Genomic DNA, 25,216 nt, shown 5'->3' with positions numbered 1-25,216 from the left:
TCTTAGCCACTGGCCACCAGGGAAGTCCATCCTCATCTTTAAAAGGGTGATTGATTATCCCTGATTTGAGATGTTTGTAAAGCTCTACGACAGCACCTAGAACTCCGAGTAAGGAGGTTGTGGGAAATCCAAGAGGAAAGAGGAAGAGAGCCACGTATCTGAGTTTTTTTTCAGGAGATGGTGATGTAAGAGGGAGTTTTGCAGGATTTTGAGCATGCGGGACATTTACAGCATTGGGCATAAGAGTATTCCAGTTTCTGCCTGAACCGGAAAAGAGTCTCTCTGCTAGCATCCCCGCCCTAGGGCACCTTAAATTTCTGATCAGGGAAAGTGCGAGGTTATTCCTGGCGCCTGGACAGTACCTATCTTAGGTATTCAATAACTGTTTAATGAAGAATGGAGTTGGAGTGATAGCAAGAGGTTGGCGTGGAGAAACGAGAACAGTCCGCGCGAGCCGCCGCAACTCTAGAGCCCGGGGATTTTCACGTCGCTATAGCAACGCCTCCCACTTCACGGGCACCCAGGGGAACTACAAGTCCCGTAAGCGTCCGCGGCTTCCCCCTCTCCCGGGGAGGAGGGGCACAGGGGAGCGCCGAACCGGCTTTACCTCTTTCCTGCAGCGTGATTGGCCCGCGGCTCTGGGAGGCGGCCAATGAGTGCTCTCGGGGAGAGCGGCGAGGCCAATATGGCTTCCCGCACCTGGTGACGGTTGAAGAAACTGTGTTAGGTCTCATGGAGAAGCCCCGGGGTGTCGAGGTGAGAGGGAGAGGACTTCTCGTGACTGGGAAAGGGAACCCCGAGAGCCCCGCTCGGTGGGCCCTTCTTTAGGCCTTTGAGCGACGCCTGGAGGGTGGAGGGTGGAAGGATGGATAAACAGGTAGTTAGGCTGAGCAGGGCCGGAGGCGATTGGCGTTGCTTTTTGCTCCGGTTCTGCTGGGGCCGAGTAGTTGAGGGAGGAACAGCCTCCCTGGCCTGGGGAAGGGGAATCGGGTTCAGAATCTGAGAGCTCCTGAATCTTCCTCCTCCTCCTTGTCTCATGGTGGTGTTCTTTAGGGGCTATGAGGCCTGTCACATCCTGGTGGGAAGTAAGGGATGATTAAAGTTTAATAAACCCTCCGTGTCCGGAGCGTTCACGTGCATTATCTCCCAATATACTCAACAGCCCAGTGTCTCGTTTTTGTGGTTCAGGTAGCTGAGGCTTGGAGGGGTGGTGCGACTCCCCAGGAGGGTCACAGGGCTGTAAAGTGAAGGAGATGGGCACTAAGTCCGTCAAGTTCCAAAACTCTACCAGGTTTGCTTTTTCCACTCTACCACCACCTGTAACCCACGCATCCTTTAATCATTTGGCTTCTGGTCACCTTATATTTGAATTTCCTTTCTAGCACATTTGCATGTGTAGTTGTAAATATAAAGTGGAATCGCTCAAAAACTCTATAAGGGTAAAGGAAAATAATCATACAGTGGAGAGTAAGAATGACAGCTCACAGTTTTAGAGCTGTCACTAACTGCTGGAAATGGAACTAGGCTTTGCATGTCATATCAGCATTCACAGCAGTCCTCTAAAGGGGGCTTGTTATTATCTCCCTTGTACTGATGGAGAAACCAGGAGCAGTAAGGTTATATACCTTGCACAAAATCACACAGGTAATAAGTGGAAGATCCTGGATTCAAACTCAGGTGTACCTGGTTTGAGAGCCCATGCTTTTAACCAGTAATAATCGCCAACATTTATTGAGCACATGCTGTGTGCAGGTCACTGTTCTGAGTGCCTTGCCCGTATTAACCCTTACTCCTCCCCCAAAGCCTATGAAATAGGTGGAATTGTCCTCATTTACAGGTGCGGAAATTGAGGCATTGAGATTGAACTGCTGCAGGTCATACAGTAGGGATGGTAGTAACTAGTAAGCAGTAGAGATGGTATTGGAGCCCTGGGCTAGAGCCCAAATTCTTCACACCTTTTCTACAACATGCCAGGTAGATTTATATACAGTATCTCCTTTACATTCCACATCCTGGAGCCAAATATTTTTCTTGTTTTATAGATGAGAAAATTGAGACCCAGAGAGGTTAAATGACCTGCCCAAGGACCCACAGCTAGTTAGGATCAGAGCTGAGTCCAAAGCTATTGTATATACCACAGTGCTTTGGCTAGCGTGTCATTTGCCTCCGAAATCCTCTTTAGGGCAGTCTGGGCCCCAAATTAACTTCTGTCTGACTTGAGTTGTTTTTGAGTTGAAATTACTTTGGTGTACATATGCTGAAGGGGGAAGAATGAGTTTCTAAAATACATCTTCCCCAGAAAGTCTTCATGAGGCACTTTGCTTAGGATATTTTCACATCAGTGCATTCTGTTTGAATTATGGTAAAATGTCATCACTTATAAATTCCACAGAGGGACCTTGGTGAATTCCTAATACATGTTTTCTGTCTTGCTAAGGTATTCTTTTTTATTTTTGGCTTCATTGGGTCTTCGTTGCTGCACACAGGCTTTCTCTAGTTGCGGCGAGCGGGGGCTACTCTTTGTTGTGGTGCCCAGGCTTCTCATTGTGGTGGCTTCTTTTGTTGCGGAGTACGGGCTCTAGGCGCACGGGCTTCAGTAGTTGTGGCACGTGGGTTCAGTAGTTGTGGCTTGTGGGCTCTAGAGCGCAGGCTCAGTAGTTGTGGTGCACAGGCTTAGTAGCTCTGCGGCATGTGGGATCTTCCTGGACTAGGGCTCGAACCCGTGTCCCCTTCATTGGCAGGCGGATTCTTAACCACTGCGCTGCCAGGGAAGCCCCTAAGGTATTCTTTTGATTTGCAGTTGAGAAATGTATAAACAAGAGTAATGATCCCGGTGTTTGCAAAAGGGGTATTTGATTCTGCCTGCCACTTGGCCCAAAAGTGTTGACTTGACCAAGAACTGGAAAGGGAGTTGATAGCAGATCTGCAGCTTCCCTTCCCATACACTAAGCCAACCATAATTCCTTCTGCCTACTTTTGTGTCACTAGGAGACTTCAGAACCAATGGAGGAGGAAGAGGAAGACGATGATTTGGAGCTCTTTGGTGGCTACGACAGTTTCCGGAGTTATAACAGCAGTGCGGGCAGTGAGAGCAGCTCCTATCTTGAGGAGTCAAGTGAAGCAGAAAATGAGGATCGGGAAGCAGGGGAGCTGCCCACCTCCCCCTTGCATTTGCTTAGCCCTGGGACTCCCCGCTCCTTGGATGGCAGTGGTTCTGAGCCAGGTGCCTTCAAAGTGTCCCCTGAAGAGGGGGAGGTTTCAGAGGCTGTGGAGGAAGAGGGGGATATAGGCCAGGTGGGCAGAGCTGTCCAGGTGTGAAGGGCTCTTGGATTTGATGTCTAAGGGATCAGATGTCTAAGGCCCTGGGAGAGAGCAGAGGCACCCCAAGTATCCCCAAGGGTCATTTCCTCTGCTGCAGTCTGATTTCAAATTGTGATTTCATTCTTTCTTATAATTAATATTTATTCAGCACATATTAGATGCCAGTCATTAACATGGTGCTTCTTTTGCGTTTGTCCTGTTCTCTACATATTGAGAATATAGGACACCTAAAGTCATCTGGTTACTATCTGGGAAGGGACAAGAAATAGCTTGTGGGTTGGAAGTGAGAGGGGGGAAAATACAGAATAAAGTGACCTCCGGGTTAGAGGGTTAGGGTAGGGGTAGGCAGATGAGAATCCCTCTGAATCATCTGGAAGCCAGTTGGCTTCAGAGATGTGATGCTTACACAGCTCCTGGACCCCTGTGTCAGGGCCTCCAGTGTGGGGACTGCCTGTGAAAATGGGGAGGCTAGATGGTCTGTGATGACATTTCTGTCCCCTGGTCCCTTTACTCTTTAGAACAGGAGAATCTAATACTCTTTGCCACTTGTTTCCTTTCCATTCATCCTGTCTTCTCTTCCTTTCTCCCCTTTCTTTTATCTTTCTCCCTTCTATCTTCTTCCAGCCATTCTCTTAGAATCTTAGAACTTTAGAACTGGAACGAGCTATTAGAGACCATCCAGCCCAGGGGTGCTATCACCTGGCTGCACATTAGGATCACCTGGGGAGCTTTTAATGAACCACAGATGCCTGTGTCCCACCACAGACCAGTTAATTAGAATCAGGCTTGGGCATTTTTAAATGCTTCTCAAGTGACTGATGTGATATCAGGGATGAAACATTGATCTAGTTCAGTCTCTTTATAGATGAGAAAAAAATAGGCCCACGGAAGTTAAATGATATGGGCACGTTTTTTTCTTCTCATTTTCCTCTTTGCAAACTTTCCAACACTCACCTGTTTCCCCAGTCATCCGCATGGATTTTCCTTAGCCCCACCATTGACACATACAGCCAAGGGGTGCTGAGGAGCTTCAGGTGTGCACACCAAAACCTCCTCCTTCTATTCCAGTTCTGTCAGCCTTAGGGGGCCTGGGACTCACCCGATGAATGCAGTGCCCCAGGTTTTGAAGGGCCCATCATTTTGTTTGATTTGGGGTGACGATCAAGGGAGTCATGTGCTAAGTTCTCTTCCCAGCTGTCTGTGAGATGTGTGGTATCGTGGGTACGAGGGAAGCCTTCTTCTCCAAGACCAAGAGATTCTGCAGCGTCTCCTGTTCTAGGAGCTACTCCTCCAACTCCAAGAAAGCCAGTATCTTGGCTAGATTACAGGTGAGAGGCCATCACTTGGAAGACCCTTCCTGGGGCCCTGGGCGCTGAGACAGGAACAGTCAGCAGACTGGCCTTGTGTTTTCACAACACCGGTTCTCAAACTTGACTGCACGTTGGGGTCACCTGCAAACCTTAAAAAATATTGATGCTTGGGTCTTACTCCCAAAGATTCTGATTTAATTGGGGCCGAGTGTAGCCTGGACACAGGGCCTTTAACGAGCTCCCCAGGTGATTGTCCTGTGAAGCCTGATGTTTATGGGGGTCGCAGTGCCAGCTCTTCTGCTTAGTGCCTCATACACTTTATCTCTCACTTTGTGAGATAGTTACCGTTTTTTCCCTCATTTTGCAGATTTTAGTCAAGGCATAGAAAAGTCCTTCTCAGTGAGCTAATAATGGTATTGTTTATAACTATAGTTTGGGGATACTTGCTATGGGCTTGGCACTCTCAGTCCAACCAGTGACCCCTAAAAAATGAATTTTTAAAGATTCCGATTTTAAAGGCTCAAAAGTTTTTACTAACTTACTCAGAGGTACACAAATAAAATTGAAGAGCCAGAGTTTGGCCCCAGGTCTGTGTGGAATTTAAACCCAAATTAAAAAAAAAAAATTTTGGCCACACCTCACAGCTTGCAAGATCTCAGTTCCCCGACCAGAGACTGAACCAGTGAAAGCGCCAAATCCTAACCACTAGACTGCCAGGGAACTCCCTCAACCCACATTTCTATTTCACTGATCTCTTTAATAAATTCTCTGGGCCTTTCTGATCAGTACTTAAGTTACAAATTACAGACCAGATCAGTGGCCTTTCACTTTGGGGGAGGATGCCTTTGAGCACCCGATAAGCTATGGACTGTCTCTAGAACATTCATGTATGTTCTAGAGAGAGTCCATGGTTCAGTTCACGAGCCCTTTGAAGCCCATTCTCTGCCATAAATTTGTAGGAGCACCAAAGGAAGGAGATGGCTGAGAGTTGACGACACCAAGAAGAGGTTCCTGGCAGAAGCAGGGCTTAAAAGATAGAAAATGTGCCCCTCCCTGCCTGTGGCTCTGCCAATCCCCCGCCCCTCTCCAGCTGAACAATAGCTAAGTGCTTACTGAGTGTGGGCACAATACGGCAACCCCCATCCTTGCAACTCCCCTCTGAGCTAAGCATTATCATTGTTATCATCTTGATTTACAAATGAAGAAACTGAAGTGCCAAAGAGGTTAACTGGACCAATGCCTGATTTAAACGTGTCCAAATCCAGAGCCTTGTTCTTAGCCTTTAGGCTACACACTCTCTCCTCCCTCCAGGGAAAACCACCTACCAAGAAGGCCAAAGTCCTGCACAAAGCTGCCTGGTCTGCCAAAATTGGAGCCTTCCTCCATTCCCAAGGGACAGGACAACTCGCAGATGGGACACCAACAGGGCAGGACGGTAAGACTGCAGGGACTGGTGCTCAGGAAGCAGGTTGGGTGCAGTGCCAGGACTGGGGTGGCCTCCCAAGGAGCGAGGATTGGAAAAGGTGGCCAGCTAGAAAGTGCCGGCCCAGGCTTGCTTTGGATTGTATCTTCCTCACCTGGTAATTGTGAAATTACCCCCAGAAGATCCCTCAATCACTCTTAAATTGCCAGGACCCCTACTCTTGATAATTTAAAAGCCGAGGATTAGCTTCTTTTGTTTTGCATTGCCTTTAGCTCTCTGGCTTCTGTTTCCCTGGGGCAGTGGAGACCCAGATCTTGCTTGAAGAAGGGTGATGGGGTAAGGGAGGAACCTTTCTCTCTTTCTGAGCTCGTGTAGCTATTTCTGAGCAAATGTAGGCATGAAGCGACTGCGCTACGTGGTCTGAGTTTCTGACCGATATTGAGCTCCCAGCCTCAAGGGTCGGAGGGGCCTAGGTGTGTGCACCTCCCACCCATTTAGATTGGCTGTGGCCAATGAGAGGTTGGGGGCGGTCTGAGGAATTTAAGCCCAAGGGTCTTTGAATTTCCGTCTTTCTCTGGGGAAGGAAGACGAGACATTTTCCTCAGAGTGTTTCCTCTACTCCTGAGACTGGCAGCCTTTGGATAAGGCCCTCCGCCGTCCTGATGGCCGCTGCTGGGGCAGGTATGGGGTGGGGAAGGGGACCTGCTGCCCCTGCCCCTCAGGCCCGGGGTCCTGGAATGGCTGCTGCCGGAGCTCCCAGCTTCGACCCTTTAACCCTCTCCCTCTTTGCCCCGCAGCGCTGGTCTTGGGTTTCGACTGGGGCAAGTTCCTGAAGGATCACAGTTACAAGGCTGCTCCTGTCAGCTGCTTTAAACACGTGAGTGCCCTGGGGATGAGGGGAGGGAGGGCAGGGGTCCTGAGTGCTGCCACCGTCTCACCCACCTGCCTCACAGCGTCAGCACCGGGAGAGAACAGGGTGAGGTCTGGGTGCTCGAAGCCCAGCTTTGCCGCTCCCTCCAGCTTACCTTTCTGTCCACTTCTTTTTCAGAAAGTGCTCCCACAGACCCTCAATGAGAGCTTCTAGCCCCTCTGAGGTTCCCCACTTCGCTTATTTACATAATGGCACTTTGTGCTTTGATATCCAAAAGCAAACTTTGAGAATCTCTGTCTCCTTTTCTCCCATTTTTAGTGCTTTCCCGTTGAAAGCTTGGTGCTGTGAACTGCCCTGGGCCCCTTGGTTCCCGGGAGGCCAATGCGGATGCCTCCTGGAGCCCCTTCTGCTAAAGGCTCCCCGACTCCCTGTCACTGAGAAACAGCAAAGGCTGAGACCTGGAGGGCTGGGCTTGGAGCGGAAGAACTTAGCAGGCAGGCCTGAGCGGTGGTCTCCTGCAGGTGCAGAGAGAAACCGAGGGAGCGCTCTTGTCTTTCAAGCCAATTTCCTAAACCCAGGAAATCCGGGAGGAGGCCTCTTTAAACCCACTTCCTAGCCTCTAATTTCTGAGCTGCTACTGAACTCTGGGGAGGGCGCTGATCAGGGAAAGTTGGCCCTCGATGCAGCTTAACTCCTCCTCTCCTGTCTGGTTGCTAGTGAAGGTGCACGTCTTTCCCAGTGGGGGGAGCTCTTTGTTGCCCTGAATTCTCTAGCAGTTCAGGCATTTCATTGCGGGGAGTTGCATCATACTTGCACTAATATATCTGCCTCGATATGCTCTGTAAAAAGCCCACCTGAACGGGCCTGAGCAGTATAACTGCTTCTGGGTTCTGTGATGAACCCAGTCCCTCCGGCCAGGGAGATGGAATGGGATACACTGATGGGCTGAAACCAGGGCTGAGAAGGAAAAAAGGAGAATCTCCCCAAAGGAGAACCAAGGTGCCACTGGCAGCAAAGTAAGGATTAGACACTGGGGAGGCAGCCGCAAGCAGTCCAGTGCTGTCGGGGGCGTGTTACCAGGAGGAGGAGAGGCGGAGAAAGGACGGGCCAGAGCAGTGGGGGGCAGCCGGCTCTGTGACAGCCAGCCTGGCGACAGCTGCGAGACCAGGGGTCGTGCTCCTAACGGCCCAGGTTGAGTGACGACTGAAAGGGGTGCTACTTGTGCCGAGAATGGCGTCTGGCACGTGGTGAGGGTGAGAAACTGCTAGGCGGCGTGACTGTCACGCAGGCTGGCACAGCCATGGTGTGCCCGAGAGGATAACAGCCAGGAGCGGCCCTGTAGAGCTGAGCACCCAGGACCGTCCGACTCGTCTGGCTCTGGGTCTCTGCCCAGCCCCACCCCCACGTCTTGCCCGTCTCTTCACCCCTGGTCCCCGGCCTGGCCTTCCACACACACGGAGTGAGGGGCGACGCTGAGGGGCGAAGGAGGAAGGACGCAGACTCTCGCGAGGCCCCTCAGCCAGCCGCTCTCCTCTGCTAGCCCCGGTGGCTCACTGTCCCCCTTACAGGTCCCGCTCTATGACCAGTGGGAGGATGTGATGAAGGGGATGAAGGTGGAGGTGCTCAACAGCGATGCTGTGCTCCCCAGCCGCGTGTACTGGATCGCCTCGGTCATCCAGGCGGCAGGTAGGTGTTCCTCCGGCCGAGGCGGGGTCGGGCTGGGCAGTGACACCTCCCGACGGACAGGCAGTGGTGGAGCAGAAATCGGCTTCGTAAAACAAACACAAAAACCCGCCTGCTGGAGTTCCTGCCTCCCTTCTTGCTGTTCTTCTATCTTGCCTACCTTAGAGGGGACCACAGAGCTTGGCGAGTTTGGAAACTCCCATTTTTTAAGTTCATTCCAGGGTTGATCAGGCTATAAAATTATTCTCCCTACTGTGCTGTACTGCTTTCCGAGTACGTGGCATGGGTTTGTTTTTACTCTGGCTGTTGGGGAAGGAGTTCTTGAAATAGGCAGCAAAAGTCCTGTTTACGCTGGAGAAGAGCGAAGGCCTAAGAGCACACCTCTCCCTCCTCCTCCTCAGGGTACCGGGTGCTGCTCCGGTATGAAGGCTTCGAAAATGACGCCAGCCATGACTTCTGGTGCAACCTGGGGACTGTGGATGTCCACCCCATCGGCTGGTGTGCCATCAACAGCAAGATCCTGGTGCCCCCGCGGAGTGAGTTGATGAGAACGTTCCCTGTCCTGGTTCCTGCGGGGCCCTTGGGAGCAGTTAGACCAGAACAGAGCCCACCTGCCTCCTTGCTTCCTGTCCTGCCTTGTCCCAGAGGCCCCCTGGCAGGTCCAAGTTGGGGGAGTCCGGTTTTATAAGATGGTGATTGCTGGCCTGAAAAGGCAGAAATAAGTTACTTAGGCCCCTCTGCTGCTCTCTGGGGCAGCTCTGGTGCCCCGTCAGTGGGAGTGTTGTCAGTCTGTGCTCAGGGCTCTGCTCTGTCTCTGCAGCCATCCATGCCAAGTTCACCGATTGGAAGGGCTACCTCATGAAACGGTTGGTGGGCTCCAGGACGCTTCCCGTGGATTTCCATATCAAGGTCTGGCAGTGAGCCCTGTGGGTCTCCTAATTGATCTCCTTCCTGCCCCTCTCCCGTTTGATCTGTCCTTTGTGCTATTCACTGGAGTATTTTTTCTAAGATTCCCTTGCTTAGCAATCTTAGCGGCTCCAGATTTCCTAAGGATGGATGGTGGGTGTCGTCTGCCTTCCCGGCCTAACAGCCTCCTCCCTGCTCAGACTCTGGTCCAGCCGCGTCGATCATGTTGCTTTGTCTGCCATTTCTTCTTCTAGATCCTTACCTTTGCTCATAGCATTTTCAGGAGCGTTCATTCAATAGATTTTATTAAGTACTTGTTGTATACAAGGCACTGGAAATATGGAGGATGTGGACCCTGCCTTCTGGGACTGTCCAGTCTGGCAGAGGAAATGAAGTCACACCCATGAAAAGTTATAAAATAGCCTTGATTTTGAACCAGAGATGTGCCTCAGAATCATCTGTGTGGCATTTCATTTTAATTTTTAAAAATTATTTAGTTCTTTAACATAAAAAATCATACACATGGTAAAAATTCAAAGGGATCACAAGGATATGCAGTGAAGACTTAGTCTCTTCCCCCTTTGTATGCCAGGCCTGCTGTTGTGCGGCTTGCTCACATAGGTGCCTGGGCCACATCTAGGGTCTCTGGGGCCCCTGACCCGGATGCCCACACGTGTTGTTCTCATGTTGCTTGGGTAAGCATCACAGCAGTGAGCCAGGGGGATGCAGCGCAGGTACCACCGTGACATGTGGTTGAACTGGTCTTGTGGCCTCAGGACGAGCAGGTATTGAGGGAAGCTTTGTGGAGAAGACGGCATTTGAATTCTACCTTGATGGGTAGGATGTGGGCGGGCATGGAAGCCAGCAGTGGAAAATCAGATGGGAGGGTAGTTGGGGCCATCTCACCCAAGGCCCCAGATGCCTGGTGAGAACATTGGCGCTGTGGGCCTTAGCTGGTCTTCAATGAGTAATGGTTCCAAGCACCTCAAAAACAATTTTTCCCTTATTTGAACGTACTGGGTAGTACTCATTTGCTATTCATCTCTCTATATTTTGTTAATTGTCATAGTCTGTTCCACAAACTGCAAGCTTTTTCTCCTATATTTCCCATAGTACCTTGCACAGTGGACAGGGTTGGCGACTGAAGATGAGCTGGCCCTAGTGTTAGGATGAGGCAGATGGCTGTGTGCAGGCCACCAGGAGTGTCAAGGTGGCCTCATCTCTGCTTAAATTAAAAAGAGCTTGATTCTGGGCGGCAGAGCAGGGCTCTGCGTGAACAGTCAGCAAGCACACACTAGCTGTCACGCGCCCAGTCCCTGCAGGGCACGCGTACAAAAGCAGCTGCCTCTGAAGATTGGGGGGTGGAGAGGATAGAAGGGGTGGGGCTGTGGAGGGAGCTCAAATCCAAATCCAGTTCCTTTATAGTAATCCAATCCCGCAATATGCTAAGTGCTTCGTAAATGTTTCGACTGAATGCCCATCAGCCAAGGTCAGGTGTGTGTGTGTGTGTGTGTGTGTGTGTGTGTGTGTGTGTGTGTGTGTGTGTGTGTACGTTGTCGAGAAAAAACTGAACACTACCTCCGTGCCTAGTTCTGTGCTTGGAGCTGAGAATGTACAATAGAAATGACTCAAACCTAGCTTCTGCCTTTACAGACCTTGAGTTCCAGTGTGTGACCTTAAACAAACGAGGGCAATAAAACGTTGTCGGGTCGTGGGCTGCACCGGTGGGCACAGAGGAAAGGAGCTTGTCAGGAAAGGCCAGCGGCGGGGAGGCGGCCCAGAGGGACCCCAGCCCAGGCCTCACCCTGTGTCTCTCCCTCTGCTTAATGGGCCTGGTATATTCCAGCCCTTGAGCTGAGGGTGAAGGATCTGTGTCCTGGTGGCTGCTTTGTGACCCTTGAGCCGCTCTCCCTCCTGGTGGGATTTGGAATAGCACTGCTCAGCCCCCATCACGTGGAGACTGGGATGCTTCTCCCTGAGCCCGCAGTGCCCTGGTGCTGGAAAAGCCCTACAGAGCTTACATAACCATCCTCTACCCCCGGCAGGACAGCACCAAAGTCACAGCAGACAAAGAATCTCCTGTCTCCTCACCCAGGCCCCACCACCAGGGCTCTAGAGCAGCTTGTGGACATCTTGGTCACTGTCCTTTGCTGCGTCAGAGGGGGAGGCATCACTACTGAGGTGTTATGAGAGCCGTTCAGAGCTGCAGCCCAGAGGGGCTGGAGCTGAAATTAGATGTATCGAGGCAAGGGGCACTCAGTTCCCTAAACGCGAGGCTTGTGTGTGCCATCAGTAGGGGCCAGAAGGTAGAGGGGAGTGGGGTACCCGTGTGATCAGCGTGCAGATCCCTGAAAGAGCACAAGCTGGACACCACAACCAGATTTGCGGCCCAGCTCTGGCACTAACGAGCCCGTGTGACTCTGGGTAAGTCACGTGACCTCTCTGGGGCACCTGTTTCCTTAGTCTGAAAAGCGATCTGTAATTCCCATCATAATGACTTACTGGCATTTTGGTGCACACGTTGTAAAAATCATGTCATCAGTATCACCCTAGGGACTTGGGAGCCAGGGTTGAACCTGGCGGGACAGGAGAGCTCATCCACCTGCTTCCTGACGCAGTGTTTGCGGGGCTTCCTCTCCACCTTCCCCATCCTCTGGTTACTCTTAAGGGACAGAACAGCAAGGTGGGTGGGAGGGTCCACATGACCCCAGCAGGCCTGTGTTCTGATGTCATTGCAGATGGTGGAAAGCATGAAGTACCCCTTTCGGCAGGGCATGCGGCTGGAGGTGGTGGACAAGTCCCAGGTGTCACGGACCCGCATGGCCGTGGTGGACACGGTAATCGGGGGTCGCCTACGGCTCCTCTATGAGGATGGCGACAGCGATGATGACTTCTGGTGCCACATGTGGAGCCCCCTGATCCACCCAGTGGGTTGGTCAAGGCGTGTCGGCCATGGCATCAAGCTGTCAGGTTAGCAGAAGTCCCTGGCCAGCGTGGGCCTGGGGGGGCACATCTCTACACCCCACAACCATGCTGCACGGTAGAGGCGATCATCTCTACCCTGCGGATGGCAGGACTTGACCAAGTATCCCGAGAGGTTGAGTGCCTTGACCGAGGATACTCAGGTTGAAGTGTTAAAAATTGGTTTGGAACTAGAGGCTACAGGCCACATCCTTTCCATGTCATGTGGGAAGAGTCTGGGTCTTAAGGGCTGAATAGTTCCTACAGAGAGCTTCTGGTCTAGGGGGCACATTTCTGGGGGAGGCGTGGAGATGGCCCTGTTAGCAGCTTCAACTTCCTTTTCTCCCTTCCTCCCTCTGCCATTTCCCTAAAAGAGAGGCGCAGCGACATGGCCCACCATCCCACTTTCCGGAAGATCTACTGTGATGCTGTTCCTTATCTGTTCAAGAAGGTGAGGCACAGCCCTTGGGCACTGTCCCCTTGGCCACAGGTCCACTCCAGGCCTGCGGACCCCAGCTCTTCCCTGGGATGTCCCTTTCCCTCCCCGCTTCCTTCCCAGGCCGATGGCAGATGAGGCCTGCTTTCCCATCTTCCCCTGGGCCAGCCCGGAGATTCCCCAAGTGCCCCGTTCCTTTAAGGTTCGAGCTGTCTACACGGAAGGCGGTTGGTTTGAGGAAGGGATGAAACTGGAAGCCATTGACCCCCTGAATCTGGGCAACATCTGCGTGGCAACCATCTGCAAGGTGAGCCTGGGGGAGCCCTCCAGCCTCCAGTATGGCTTTCTGCAGGCATGGAGGTGGCAGAGCTTTCCAGTTCTGGCTGTTCCTGGGCTACCTGCTTTCATGTCAGGGTCAGAATCTGCTTTCGTGTCAGGGTCAGAGGTGCGTTGGACAGGTGCTTACTGAACACCTGGCCTGAGCCTCTCCTGGGTCAGGTGTAGGCCTTCCTGCTGCCACATGCCATCTCCTTTGAGTGCTGGCCTAGCCAAGCCATAGCCAGGCTGACTTCACATGCAAACCTCTGTTATTGCTGTAGCCTGAAGAGCAAACAGCCACCCTTTGGCCCTCCAGGGGGTTATGCTGATTATCCATCCGGCAGATCTCCAGGCTGGGCCCATGTGTTCACTGAGAACACACTGACAAGAAGACAGATGCAGTTCCTGCTGGCACAGCATTTGCTATCTAGTGAGGAGGCTAAATGATCTCACGAGTGTGGGTTACACCAGTGCTGAGTGCTCTGAAGCAGCTCGGGGAAGGCTGAGAACCGGCTCTGGTTGGATCCATCCACCTTGCATCCCCATCGTATCACCTCACCCTGGGATGGGGGTGCAGTTCAGGATACCATGTTCTGTCTGCCCTCCTCCCCTCCACCTGCTAGGTCCTCCTGGATGGCTACCTGATGATCTGTGTGGACGGGGGGCCCTCCACAGATGGCTCAGACTGGTTCTGTTATCATGCCTCTTCCCACGCCATCTTCCCAGCCACCTTCTGCCAGAGGAATGACATTGAGCTCACACCCCCAAAAGGCAAGACTAGCCTTTCAGTGGAAGGAGCAGGGTGAGGCCACCGGCCCAAACTCCTGGCCAAGCCAGACCCCTGGAGTTTGAAGTCTGTGAGTGGATTGGAGAGGTGACAGAGCTACCCAGGGTCACCCACTAGCCCTTACTCTGGGCTGGCTCGGCCCCATGGCCGGTATGTAGCTCGGTGAGCAGAGCTCCCACTTGTCCCTCTGGTCAGTGAACAACTTGTGCAACAGGACCATGGTCCTAGAGCAGGTACCAGCCTGGGGAGGAGGGAAGAAGGCTGCTGGGGAGACTCCGGGGGGGTCCTGACCGAGCTGCAGGCGCCCCTTTGGCGCTGGGAGACCTTCCGGAACTCCCTCCCACTTCCCTTCCCCCCTCCTCATCTACACTTTCCACTCCTGCAGGGTATGAGGCTCACACTTTCAACTGGGAGACCTACTTGGAGAAGACCAAGGCGAAAGCAGCTCCATCAAGACTCTTTAACATGGTGAGGAGACCAACCCTGCCCACTGCCAGCGGTGGCAATTCCAACCCCTTCTCTTTTCTTGAGTCTTTGCTACTAAGGTCCGCCACTTCAGGGGAGAAGTCCCAAACTCTGACATGGGCGCTGTGCTGAACAGTTCAGCCGGTCCCTTTCCCAAAAGGGCCAGTGCCTGGGAACAAAATGCAGTGGGATCACTGTTCAGAGGAACCTCCCCCCGCAGGCATGCTCAGCCCTGCTCCCTCCCCCAGGTCCGCCCCGCTGGGGCAGGGCCCTGGCTGGCTTGGTCACTGCCTTTGTTCCCCCTCCCAGGACTGCCCCAACCATGGTTTCAAGGTGGGCATGAAGCTGGAGGCCGTGGACCTCATGGAGCCCCGGCTCATCTGTGTGGCCACGGTGAAGCGGGTGGTGCACCGTCTCCTCAGCATCCACTTCGATGGCTGGGACAGCGAGTACGACCAGTGGGTGGACTGCGAGTCCCCGGACATCTACCCCGTTGGCTGGTGCGAGCTCACCGGCTACCAGCTGCAGCCGCCCGTGGCCACAGGTCCGGGCTCCCCCAGCCCTACGGGGCTCTCGACTTCCCTTTTCTTCTTCCTTCCTGCCAGCCACGCCCCTGCCCCACGCCCACCTCGTTCTTTGGCATGAGATCGAGAATCTCCTGGACCACTTCTAAGAAAAGAGTGGCCCTTGTCTCCCCTCCCTGTCCTGACTTCTCTGTCTCCCTCTCCCTCTGGCCTGCAGAGCTCCTTCCTTGACTTTGCCCACTCTGTCATATGCGCGTGCCCTTGTGCACCCAGGTAAACTCCCTAGGTCCCTCCGAGAGCCCTGGTGGTGAGGGTGGGAAGAAGGGACAGCTGTTGTCCAGTCCCTCTCCGCAGCCCCCTCCCCGTTCTCATTGCCCAGCTCTGGCTTTCCTTCTGGGGGCGTCCCCCGTGTCAGGGAGGCCGGTGAGGGGCGGACAGGCGTCTTGGGACAGCCTGTGTCCTCTCAGAACTCTCTCCTCACCTCTTGTCCATACTTTCAACAACAGAGCCCACCACACCTCTGAAAGCCAAAGAGGCCACAAAGAAGAAAAAGAAACAGTTTGGGAAGAAAAGTAAGTGATGCTCTAAAGCTACCTGGGGTCAGCTGAGCCTGTGTCCCTGGGAGCGGAGGTGGGGCGTCGCCACCTAAGTCGCGCTCTTCATGGTCCCGCCCTCTCCACCCCTTGCCCCACGGGCCCATCCATCACCCTGTGTCTTCAGGGACCCGGAGCATAAGTCTTCCATCTCTGGCAATGGTCAGGATACCGAGGAAAAGAGACAAGAGACTGTATTTGGGGTGGAGGGAGGCCATGTGTAGAGGCCATGTTTGAAAGTAAAAGGTACGAAAGGAAACGGTTGGAAGCTGCTCCCTGAGGCTGTCGTAGTTGCTTCATGACCCCCAGGGAGTGGGAGCAAGGGCGGCCACCGAGCTTGGGGACCTCTCCACAGACAGGCCCATTCTCAGCAGGCCCCAAGCTGAGCTGCAGGCCGGTGCGGTGAGGTGGGCTCCCTGACGTGGTATCACGCAGAGAAGAGGATGTCCTGAAGGGGACAAAGAGGAAACAGATGTGGTCCCCAGGCAGGATTAAGATGCTGTGAGGGTGTGGAGGTGACCAAGCGGCAGGACCCTGTGCCATTCGAAGTGTAGGGCTGGGAATCACACTTTAGACATGAAGAAAGCGAGGATCAGAAAAGGGAAGCTTAACAACCATGGCGGCGAGTGGGGGGAGGTGGGTATTAATCCCTTACTGGAGACAGCCTCTGAGCCTCAGGCACACAGCCCTGAGGGCTGAGGTCAGAGTCTGGGCCTCTGTCCTCCCAAACTGGCACTTTCCCCTCTGCTACGCTGCCTGACCACTGGGCAAGACCCAGCCTTCGTGCGTCACGTGGATGCATCCCTATCCCGGATTTAATTCTGTGTTTATTCAAAGGAAAAAGAATACCACCAACCAAGACCCGGTCCCTCAGACAGGGGTCCAAGAAGCCCCTGCTGGAGGACGACCTGCAGGCGGCAGAGAAGATCTCGTCGGAGCCCGTTCCTGATGAGAGTAAGAGCCTCCCACGCGGGGTCGAGGTTGGGGGCGGCTCCGGTGCTCAGAGGCCGACCCCCTCCTTCCCCACCTGGGCACAGAAGAGTAGAGTCAAGTTTGAAGGGAAGTTTCTGGGCACCAAGCAACCCTTCTCAGACCACTGGGCCTGGAGGGCTTCCCAGACACCCACCCCCAGCTCTGAATGGAGCCAAGCGTCTCGCATGGCCCTCTCCACCTCCGCCCCCAGCTCATGTGCTTGGCAGGGTGGGCAGCCTGCCCGGCTGGGGTGACGGGACCCTAGGCCTTGTGCTGCCTGCCCCCGCAGAGGGGGAAGGGGCTCCCCTTGCCATGTCCTGAGGGCCCGTCCGTAGGAAGCCTGATTTCTTCCCCAGATCCTGAGCCCGCGCCCTTCCCGGAGTTACATGCACACTCTCTTCTCCCTGCCCCCTACCTCTCTTCCTCCTCAGTCATTACCGTGCGGGTAAAGGAAGAGCATCTCGACGTGGCTACGCCTGACAAGGCCGCGAGTCCAGAGCTGCCCGTTCCCATCGAGAACATCAAACAGGAGACAGACGACTGAGACTTCCTCGCTGCCCGCCCGGCCGCCCAGCTGGCAGCCAGCCCAGGGTGCCTCGACTGCCAGCACCCCTCCACCCCACTTGACTCTGGAGACTGAGCCTTTCTGCGTGAATGCCGCCGCCTGGTGCTGTGGGCGCTGGGCAGCTAACGAACACCCAGGATCTCCCGGACCCGCCCCGTCACCTCTGCCCCGTCCTGGGCACGGCCGGCGCGACTAGGGCTGCTGAGACCCGCAGACTCCCCTGTGAGCAGCTCCCTCTCCAGCTGGAGTTCCCGAAGTTCGTACCGGCCTCCATCCACACCCACCACGTCCCTCAACTGCCAGGGGTGAGGGGCCGCACACTGGAGGACAAGTTGGTTGGTGGGGGGATGAGCTCAGCGTGTGTGTGTGTGTGTGTGTGTGTGTGTGTGTGTGTGTGTACGAGCACACACATCCCCTGAGAGGGAGGCTGCCACCAGCATTGAACTTAACCCGCTCTGGAGCCCAGCGGGGCTAGGACCTGTCCTTTTCATTCCCCTGTTAACCAGGGACGGGTCTGGCCTTGCCGGAAAGTCACAGGGCCGCGACAGTGTGGGGCGGTCAGCCCTGCTGGCTGAGGTGGCCCTGGAGGAGCTCCTGGAGGAAGGGACACACTTCCTGGCTCGTTTTCCTCACTGTTCACGTCCTTAACTCCGTAACATGTTTTGAATCCCCTTCTCTCTAGAGTACCTTCTAGAAGTTCATCTAGCATCTGCCCAAATTTCAGCTGCTTTTTTTTTTTCCCAGTTAGTCTCCTTTGAAACTGTCTCCTCCCTCTGATCCATCCTCTCTTCAAGAGACCCTCTTCCTGGAACCTAAGGTGATGGCAGGCGCTGTCCTCAGCCCTTTTCTTTCCTTCTACATGTTTGGGTAGAGACAGCACGGCAAGGTGGGTCCCTGTGCCGCCCCTTTAAGGGCTGCGGCTGTGCCGGGTGGGACTCTGGCTCCCTGGACTGTCAGGTGCGTGCCAGATGGGGTGCTGACCATGGATGTGCTCGGGACCCAGCTGTTGGGTGTCATCCCAGAGATGGGGTGACCAGCCCAAGGGGAGCTGATTTCCTGTCAGTTCAAAGAGAACTTGATCCTTTCTCCTTTTCTAAAGGCCCTCTGCAGGCCCACATGGTATAGAAACCAGGCCCAGAAAGCACCCTCTTGCAGCCTGAATTCCCCAAAACATGACTAGGTGTGGAACACAGTGACGACCAAGGACGGGGCAGGCCCCAGGACAGAGGGGCCGTACCTGACCCCACCCCCATCTCACACACACCAGACTTGAGTGGTGACGGGTCAGTCAGTGGCATCAGCCCCCAGGGGAGGAAGGTGGCATGTGTGTGCACTTCGGCTCTGCCTTTGTTGAGGGTAAACTGCGCAGCTGAGAATAATTCATCATCCCCGATGCCCTTGCCGTTATGGATCCAGTTCTGACTGAAGAGCTTCTAGGACAACAGGACTTGTATGGCATTTTGGCCTTCAGTTGCTTCTTCCTGAATGGAGAAGTGAAGCCTACAGGTGCCGTGAGCACAACAGGCAGAGCTGGAGGGCAAGATTAGCTGCCGTTCCGGCCCTGGACTGGCCTCCCATACTTAACTTGCATTAGACAATTGAATCCCTTTCTTGCTGAAGTCCAATTTGTCAGCGTCCTGTTCCTTAAGCGAGAGTGCATTCTGATACGCCACCCAACGGTGTCAGTTATGAAAACTGGGTGAGTTCACACATGAAGAGTGCAGAACAGTGAGTGTCATCTGTCATCTCCGGAGCTCCCCGTCTCCATAGCAACAACATGCTGTATTCTCCTTATTTATGTTTCAGCCATTCTCCTCCCAAAACCACAGGTTCCAGAAAGCCCAAGCCCAAGTCTCGTGTGCCCCTCGTGCCCGGCACAAAGGTCCCCTCAGCAAGTATGTGACAAAGTGTACATAACGTGTTGCTGGGACCTAGAGGTTAATTTGTCACAGATGGAAGTGTTGATCTCTGGGACATAATAGCTCAAGGCACAGAATGAACCTTGTTCCTCAATTGCCCTTGGATGGAACTAAAGGTCTCGAAGTCTCACAGCAGCGTGGCCACATGATGGCTGGGAAATATCCTAAAGAACAGAACCACTTCCACTCCCTGCTCTCACCACTTGACAGCCTGCAGCAGCTCCCTGGTGCAGATTAGGCCACGTGCAAACATCGGAGGAAGTCCCCTGCACCTTCCTTTACTGTCACCCCATCTGGACCCTCAGCTCTGCTTGAGGGCCGGGAAGCAAGGGAACTACCATTTGTGATAGCCTCATATGCCAGGCACTAGTTTACAGGCGTTCACACAGCTTGCTTCATCTTCACAGTAATCCTGTGAGGACACGCTGACTTCATTTTACACATAAGAGAAAGAGGACTCAAAGTTCAGTAACTTGGCTTGACAACTGTTAAATGACAGCAGTGGGAGTAAACCCAGGCTCGTCTGCCAGGTGCCCCCAGCCCAGAACACCCTGCCAGGACTCAGGGCCCTTATCCTTCTTCGATGCCTTGGTATTCCTGGGAGGAAGCTGCCACTTTCAACAAAGTAAAAACAAAAAGCCCGTTTGGTGGCATATCTCCATGTCAGAAAGGGTGGTTGGATGGGGTGGCCCGCGAGGCCCCATTCCTGTCGCAGCTACACAATGTGGGATTGGCGTGGGGGGTCTTTTAATGAGAGTCCTGACCTGGAGGTGAACCCGGCAGGGCTGCTGCTCCCGAGTCAAGCTCGGCATCCACGCCAGTGCTGTTCATGAGCACAACTCCCGGCAGAAAGTGCCGCCCAAGCGTTCGCTGAGTATGGCAGCCATCGTCGACCCCGGTTCCAGGTCTCGCTTCTCAGGCCGAATGCTCACCTTCAGCCTGAGGTCATTTTAGGAGTTCTTCCTCACTCCCAGCCGACCTCCACAACGAACACTGTTTCGGGTTGAATTAAGTCCCCACAAAGAAGATACACCTCAGAATGAGGCCTTATTTTGAAATAGGGTCTTCAAAGAGGTGATCCAGTTAAAATGGGGTCATTAGGGTGGGCCCTGATCTAATGACTCGTGTCCTCATAAAAAGGGGGAATTTGGACACATCCAGCAGGAAGACGATGTGGAGAGACACGGGAAGACGTCATGCGACGGTGGAGGCAGGGACGGGGGTTGTGCTGCCACAGCCAAGGAACATCTGGGGCCCGCGGAGGCTGGACGGGGCACGGAAGGAGCCTCCCCTCGAGGCCTCAGAGGAAGCACAGCCCCGCCAGCACTTAGATTGCAGGCTTCTAACCTCCACATCAGTGAGACAATACATTTCTGTGGTTCTGAGCCACCCAGCTTGTGGTAGTTTGTGGTACTGCAGCCCTAGGGAGCTAATACAAACACCATCTGATGGTCCCCAAGTGCCCCAACTCTTCAAGCTGCAGGTCCAGAGGCAGGCAGAGCCCTCTCCCCTCCTTCCCAGAGCACCCCCTGTTCTGGTCACGGCTTCCCTCTAAGGTCTGCCTCCCCTACATCCTCTCACCACCCAGCACGGGTCCCCACGTGGAGGGGTGCCCATGTCCTGCCCACTCTTCTCTGAAGCTGCGAGACTTTGCTACAACTGAGCGTTCCAGTGTGAATGGGTTTGTCCGGACAGCAAACGTTAACGTCAAGGGGGTGATGGAGTCCGACCCATGGCACCAACCACACACGTGCACTCCTGCTCTTCCCGCCCCAGGGATGAGCGAGCCCCCAAGATCAGGTGGGAACGGGCTGAATCAACAGCGATCCAGCACTAACAGTCACTGTGGGGTTCTTCTCATGGATACCTAGGGTCCTGGGATGCTGCAGCTTAATCGGAAAGGCCATTGTCCCGTGGGATGAAATAGCGGGCAGTCATTTCCTTACAAACCCACTCGGCTTAGCCCAGAGGTGGAGGAGGTAAGGAGAGGGGGATAGACATTTTTGAACGGAAGCAACAGGATCATTGCCCAGATCTAGAACCTCATGAAATTAGGACCAAGACAAGTCAGACCCCTCCTACCCCAGGGGCTTTAAAACCTGACCCACCCAGCGAGGCCTCCCTGCACCTGCCCCCGGCCAACCTTGTTCGCTCCCTGCCGTCTTCCCCTCATGGGGGTCCTCCAGACACTAGGCCTGGGGGCTGGCGTCCGCTTGGCCTTCCTGGCAGCCCAGCCCGGGCAGGCTTCAAAGACAGCAGCTGCAGCCTTCACCCTCTGGCCACGGGCACTGGGAGGGGCGGCACAGGCGGCCCCCACGCGCAGGTTCAGCCCAGTGAGCCACCTGAGGAGAAAAGGGGGTTCGGGGAAGCTGCTGTGCTGAGCTTTCCTGAGGAGAGCGCAGAGGTCCTAAATGATTTGGGGGCAGTGAGACTCGGCCACTCACCAATTATGTGACCCTGAGCAAGTCACTTCAACCTTCAATCCCCTCCCTGTAACAGGGGGCCAGTGATAAACAGTTACAGCGGGCTGAAGACCCAGACGCTGTTCAAAGCAATCTAGATAAGCTATCTAATTTAATGTAATTCTTACCACCACCACCAGGTGGATGCAATCGCTATCATCCCCTTTCCAGATGAGGAACCGGCACAGAGAGGCCACATGGCTCAAAGGTAGATGGTCAGTCACAGAGGTGGATCTGAGCCCAGGTCACCAGACTCCACGGTTCTTGTTGCTTTCTTAGGCAATGACGTAAAGTGCTCACACACATTTACTAGGTCCCACCCCACTAGGCTGGGCAGATTTCATTTCCACTTTATAGATGAGGGAACAGAGGCTCAGAGAAGCCCACCCAAGCCCCGTGGATGTTTGGCTCCCCCAGGAAGGGTAGCTGGCTCTGGCAGGATCCTCCCCCGCCAAAGGTGCTCAGATGGCACCAGGGCTTGACTGAGAGCAGCTGGTGGGTCCCCAGCTGGGGGGTTCAGTTGGGGGTGCTTACCTGTGAAGTGGGAGCAGCTGGCAGTCACAGTGGAAGGGATTGCCGCTGAGGTCGATGAGCTCAAGCTGGCTGAGACCAGGCAGGGCGGGCAGGGCCTGCAGCTGATTCTTTTGCAGATGTAGGCTCTGGAGCCGGGGCCCCAGGCCTGAGAAGGCCCCGGGAGAAATCTGCAAGAAGGCGCCAGGCCCCGGTGTGAGCTCCTGCCAGGCCTGTCCCACCCCCAGGCCTGGGAGGGAGCCTCATGCTCCCCGCGATAAAGGGGAGTAGAGAGCCCAAGATGGGCAGGAAGGGCAGTGCTGGGGTGGAAACCCAGGTTGATGCCAAAGCACGTGCCCTTTGCAAGTCACGCAGACCCCCAGTCCATGGTTCTTTCTGCTATGCCTGGATCCCCGCATAATGCCAAAGCTCTGCCCACAAAGTGTGCAACAGTAGGTGACCCCACGGATCCACGTTCCTCCCTCCTCCAGGCCTCGGCAGTGCCCCCCCTGCCAAGCGCCTCCGTGTGGCACAGCATTCCTCCTGGTCTGTGGCCCACACCTGAGCTCCCTGGGGCAGGTGCAGGGTCGGGCTCATCTCAGGGACCCCACGCCCGGCCTCGGGCCTGGCACTGCAGGAGCGGCAGTGTTTGTTGAGTGAACGCAAGCTGCGTAGAGCCTCGTGCTGCCTCCCCTCACCCTTGGTCCCCCTGTGCCCACCTGCTCCAGGCCACTGCTGTTCAGGAAAAGGTGTTGCAGCGAGTGGCCCACGGGCCAGAAGGCCCCATCTCGCAGGGCCCTGAGCGGGTTCCCCGAGAGCTGCAGCTCCAGGAGGGCAGGCAGCCCCTCCAGGGCCGCCGTGGGCACCTCTCGCAGCTCGTTCCTGTCTAGGTGCAGCTTCTCCAGCTCCTGAGCGGGGCCCAGTGCCCCGGGGGACACTTGGGTGATGCGGTTCCCACTCAGGTAGAGCCAGCGCAAGGCCCGCACGCCTGCCAGGTCCCCCAGTGCCAGGCGGTCCAGAGCGTTGTCCTGCAAGTGCAGGGAGAAGAGGCTGGGCAGGGCGCGCAGGGCGGCCCCTGGCACCTGCAGGAAGCGGTTACGCTCCAGGTACAGGTAGCCAAGGCAGGGCGCCCCTTCGAGGGAGGCGGCGCTGAGGCTGGAGAGCATGTTGTCCGAGAGGTAGAGGTACAGCAGGCTGCCCAGCCCCGCCAGGGCGCCTGCCTCCAGCTCCGTGATGCCGCAGTGCTGCAGGTGCAGCGACACCAGCTGGCCCAGGCCCGGGAAGGCCTCTCGGGGCACCAAGGGGAAGTGGTTCTGCCTCAGGTCCAGGAGCTGGGTGTCGTTGGGGAAGCCGCGGGGCACGACCTGCAGGCCGCGGCCCTCACAGCTGCTGTGCCGGGACTCAGGGGCGCACACGCAGGCGCGCGGGCAGGGCCCGGCCGCCCCAGCCTTCTCCTTGGAGGTGCCGGCAGGGGCACGGGGCCGCGCGGCCGCCACCTCCTCCTCTTCCTCCTCCGCCCCGGCTCGGGGGCAGCGCAGGTCCGAGGGCCGCAGGGCGTCCAGGGCCTCGCCGCGCAGGCGCCGTGGCCCCCCGCACGCGCCGTCCGAGCGCACGCGCGCCCGCGCCAGCCACTGGAGCAGGGGTCGAGCCCGGCAGTCGCACCGCAGCGGGTTCCCCTGCAGCCGCAGCCGGCGCAGCTGCCCCGGGCCCTGCAGCGGCTGCAGGGCATCCAGCTGGTTCCCACGGAGGTCCAGGGTGTGCAGGCGGGGGCAGTGGGCAAAGGCCCTGGGGTCCAGGGCCTGCAGGGCCCCGTGGTCCAGCCTCAGCTCCCGCAGTCCGGGCAGCACCAGCCCGTCCTCCTCGCCCGTGTAGGTGAAGGGGTTGTGGCCCAGCTCGAGGCGGGCCAGGCCGCGGGCCTGGGACAAGGTCGCCCCGGGCAGGGACTGCAGCTCATTGTGGTGCAGGCTGAGCCGGCGCAGGGCGGGCAGGCCGGCCAGGGCCTCGGGGGCCAGCACGCTGAGCGCGTTGTGGGACAGCTGCAGCCAGCGGGCGCGCACCAGCCCCTGGAAGGCCATGGCAGGCAGGTAGACGAGGGCGTTGTGGGCTAGATTTAGCGTGGCCAGCGCGCCCAGCGCCCCGAACGTCCCCGGCCGCAGCTCCTCCAGCAGGTTCCCCTCCAGCTCCAGCCGCTGCAGCGAGCCTAGCCCGTCCAGCGCCTCCTGGGGCAGCGCGTTCAGGCGGTTGGAGGCCAGGTTGAGGAGGATCAGGCGACCCAGGCCTCGGAAGGCACCCTCGGCCACCAGCTCCACCTGGCAGTGCCGCAGGTCCAGGTGTGTCAGGTAGGGCAGGTCCCGGAAGGCAGCTGGGGGGATCAGCTTCAGCATGTTGCCCTGGAGGTCCAGCCGCTGGGTCAGCTGAGCAGGGAGAGGTAGGGGAGGCTGAGCGGCACCAGGACCACGGCCTGTGCCCCTTGCTAACACTGGCCTTTGCACGTGCTGTTCCCTCACCTGGAACACTCTCTTCCCCCTCACGTTTCCTTCATTCTCTTCATCCTGCTCCCTGACACCTCCTCCTGGAAGCCTTCCTCCCCAGCCGCCTGGGTATCCGCTACTCTAGCACTTTTCACATTGAATTGTCACTGCCCCTTTACTTTCACTCTTCTCCTCTAGCTCTTGACTCCATAGGACAGAGACCATACCTTAGTCCAGTATATCCCCAGTTCTCTGCCACAGGGCCTGTAATTAACTCAATGCTGTATCTATATAGGTCACCAAACTTGTTCCAGTTGCATAGCATTTTAAATAGATGTCTCCCTGTTGTTGGTTATTATCATTCCCATTTTACAGATGTGAAGACTGAGGCTCAGAGAGGAAAAGTGACTTGCCAAGGCCTCCCAGCCCGGCAATGGCAGATCCACTGGTGCCAGCCCGGGCTCCTCCTGCTGTCCTCCCCACCCCATCTTGCCCTGCTGACCTCAGGGATGGCATTCGGCACCTCGGTGAGGTTCTGGTGCCGGCAGGCAACATGCCGCCTGGAATTGTCGCAGACGCAGGTCTGTGGGCAGCGCTGGGCAGCTGCATGCCAGGTTGGCCCCAGTGGCAGCAGCAGAGGAAGCAGCAGCACCACGGAGACACTCTGGGGCCTGGCAGAGAGAAGAAGGGTCAGGTGTTCACAGGAGCAAGGGTCCCAC

At 55.7% G+C, this 25,216-nt stretch overlaps 2 protein-coding genes across 2 annotated transcripts; one reads left to right on the top strand and one right to left on the bottom strand.

The window, feature by feature from the left end:
* Positions 1-671: 671 nt before the first annotated feature.
* Positions 672-18,754, top strand: L3MBTL2 (L3MBTL histone methyl-lysine binding protein 2). The gene is made up of 17 exons (XM_061205146.1): positions 672-756; positions 2,989-3,223; positions 4,516-4,649; positions 5,943-6,066; positions 6,852-6,931; positions 8,494-8,611; positions 9,010-9,144; positions 9,429-9,517; positions 12,253-12,484; positions 12,850-12,926; positions 13,114-13,218; positions 13,853-14,000; positions 14,402-14,484; positions 14,791-15,025; positions 15,512-15,577; positions 16,436-16,552; positions 17,002-18,754. Exons 1-17 carry the CDS (start codon positions 733-735, stop codon positions 17,112-17,114), a joined length of 2,115 nt encoding a protein of 704 aa, XP_061061129.1. The 5' UTR covers positions 672-732; the 3' UTR covers positions 17,115-18,754.
* On the bottom strand, positions 16,599-24,410 carry CHADL (chondroadherin like). Its single transcript, XM_061205147.1, has 4 exons — positions 22,746-24,410; positions 22,051-22,217; positions 21,198-21,396; positions 16,599-16,625 (listed from the first exon to the last, which is right to left on the bottom strand). Exons 1-4 carry the CDS (start codon positions 24,408-24,410, stop codon positions 16,599-16,601), a joined length of 2,058 nt encoding a protein of 685 aa, XP_061061130.1.
* Between the last annotated feature and the right edge of the window lie 806 nt (positions 24,411-25,216).

This window comes from Eubalaena glacialis, chromosome 11, assembly GCF_028564815.1.
Source record: "Eubalaena glacialis isolate mEubGla1 chromosome 11, mEubGla1.1.hap2.+ XY, whole genome shotgun sequence".
In the NCBI taxonomy this organism is placed as follows: Eukaryota; Metazoa; Chordata; class Mammalia; order Artiodactyla; family Balaenidae; genus Eubalaena; species Eubalaena glacialis.
This window is presented reverse-complemented; position numbering and strand designations above follow the sequence as displayed.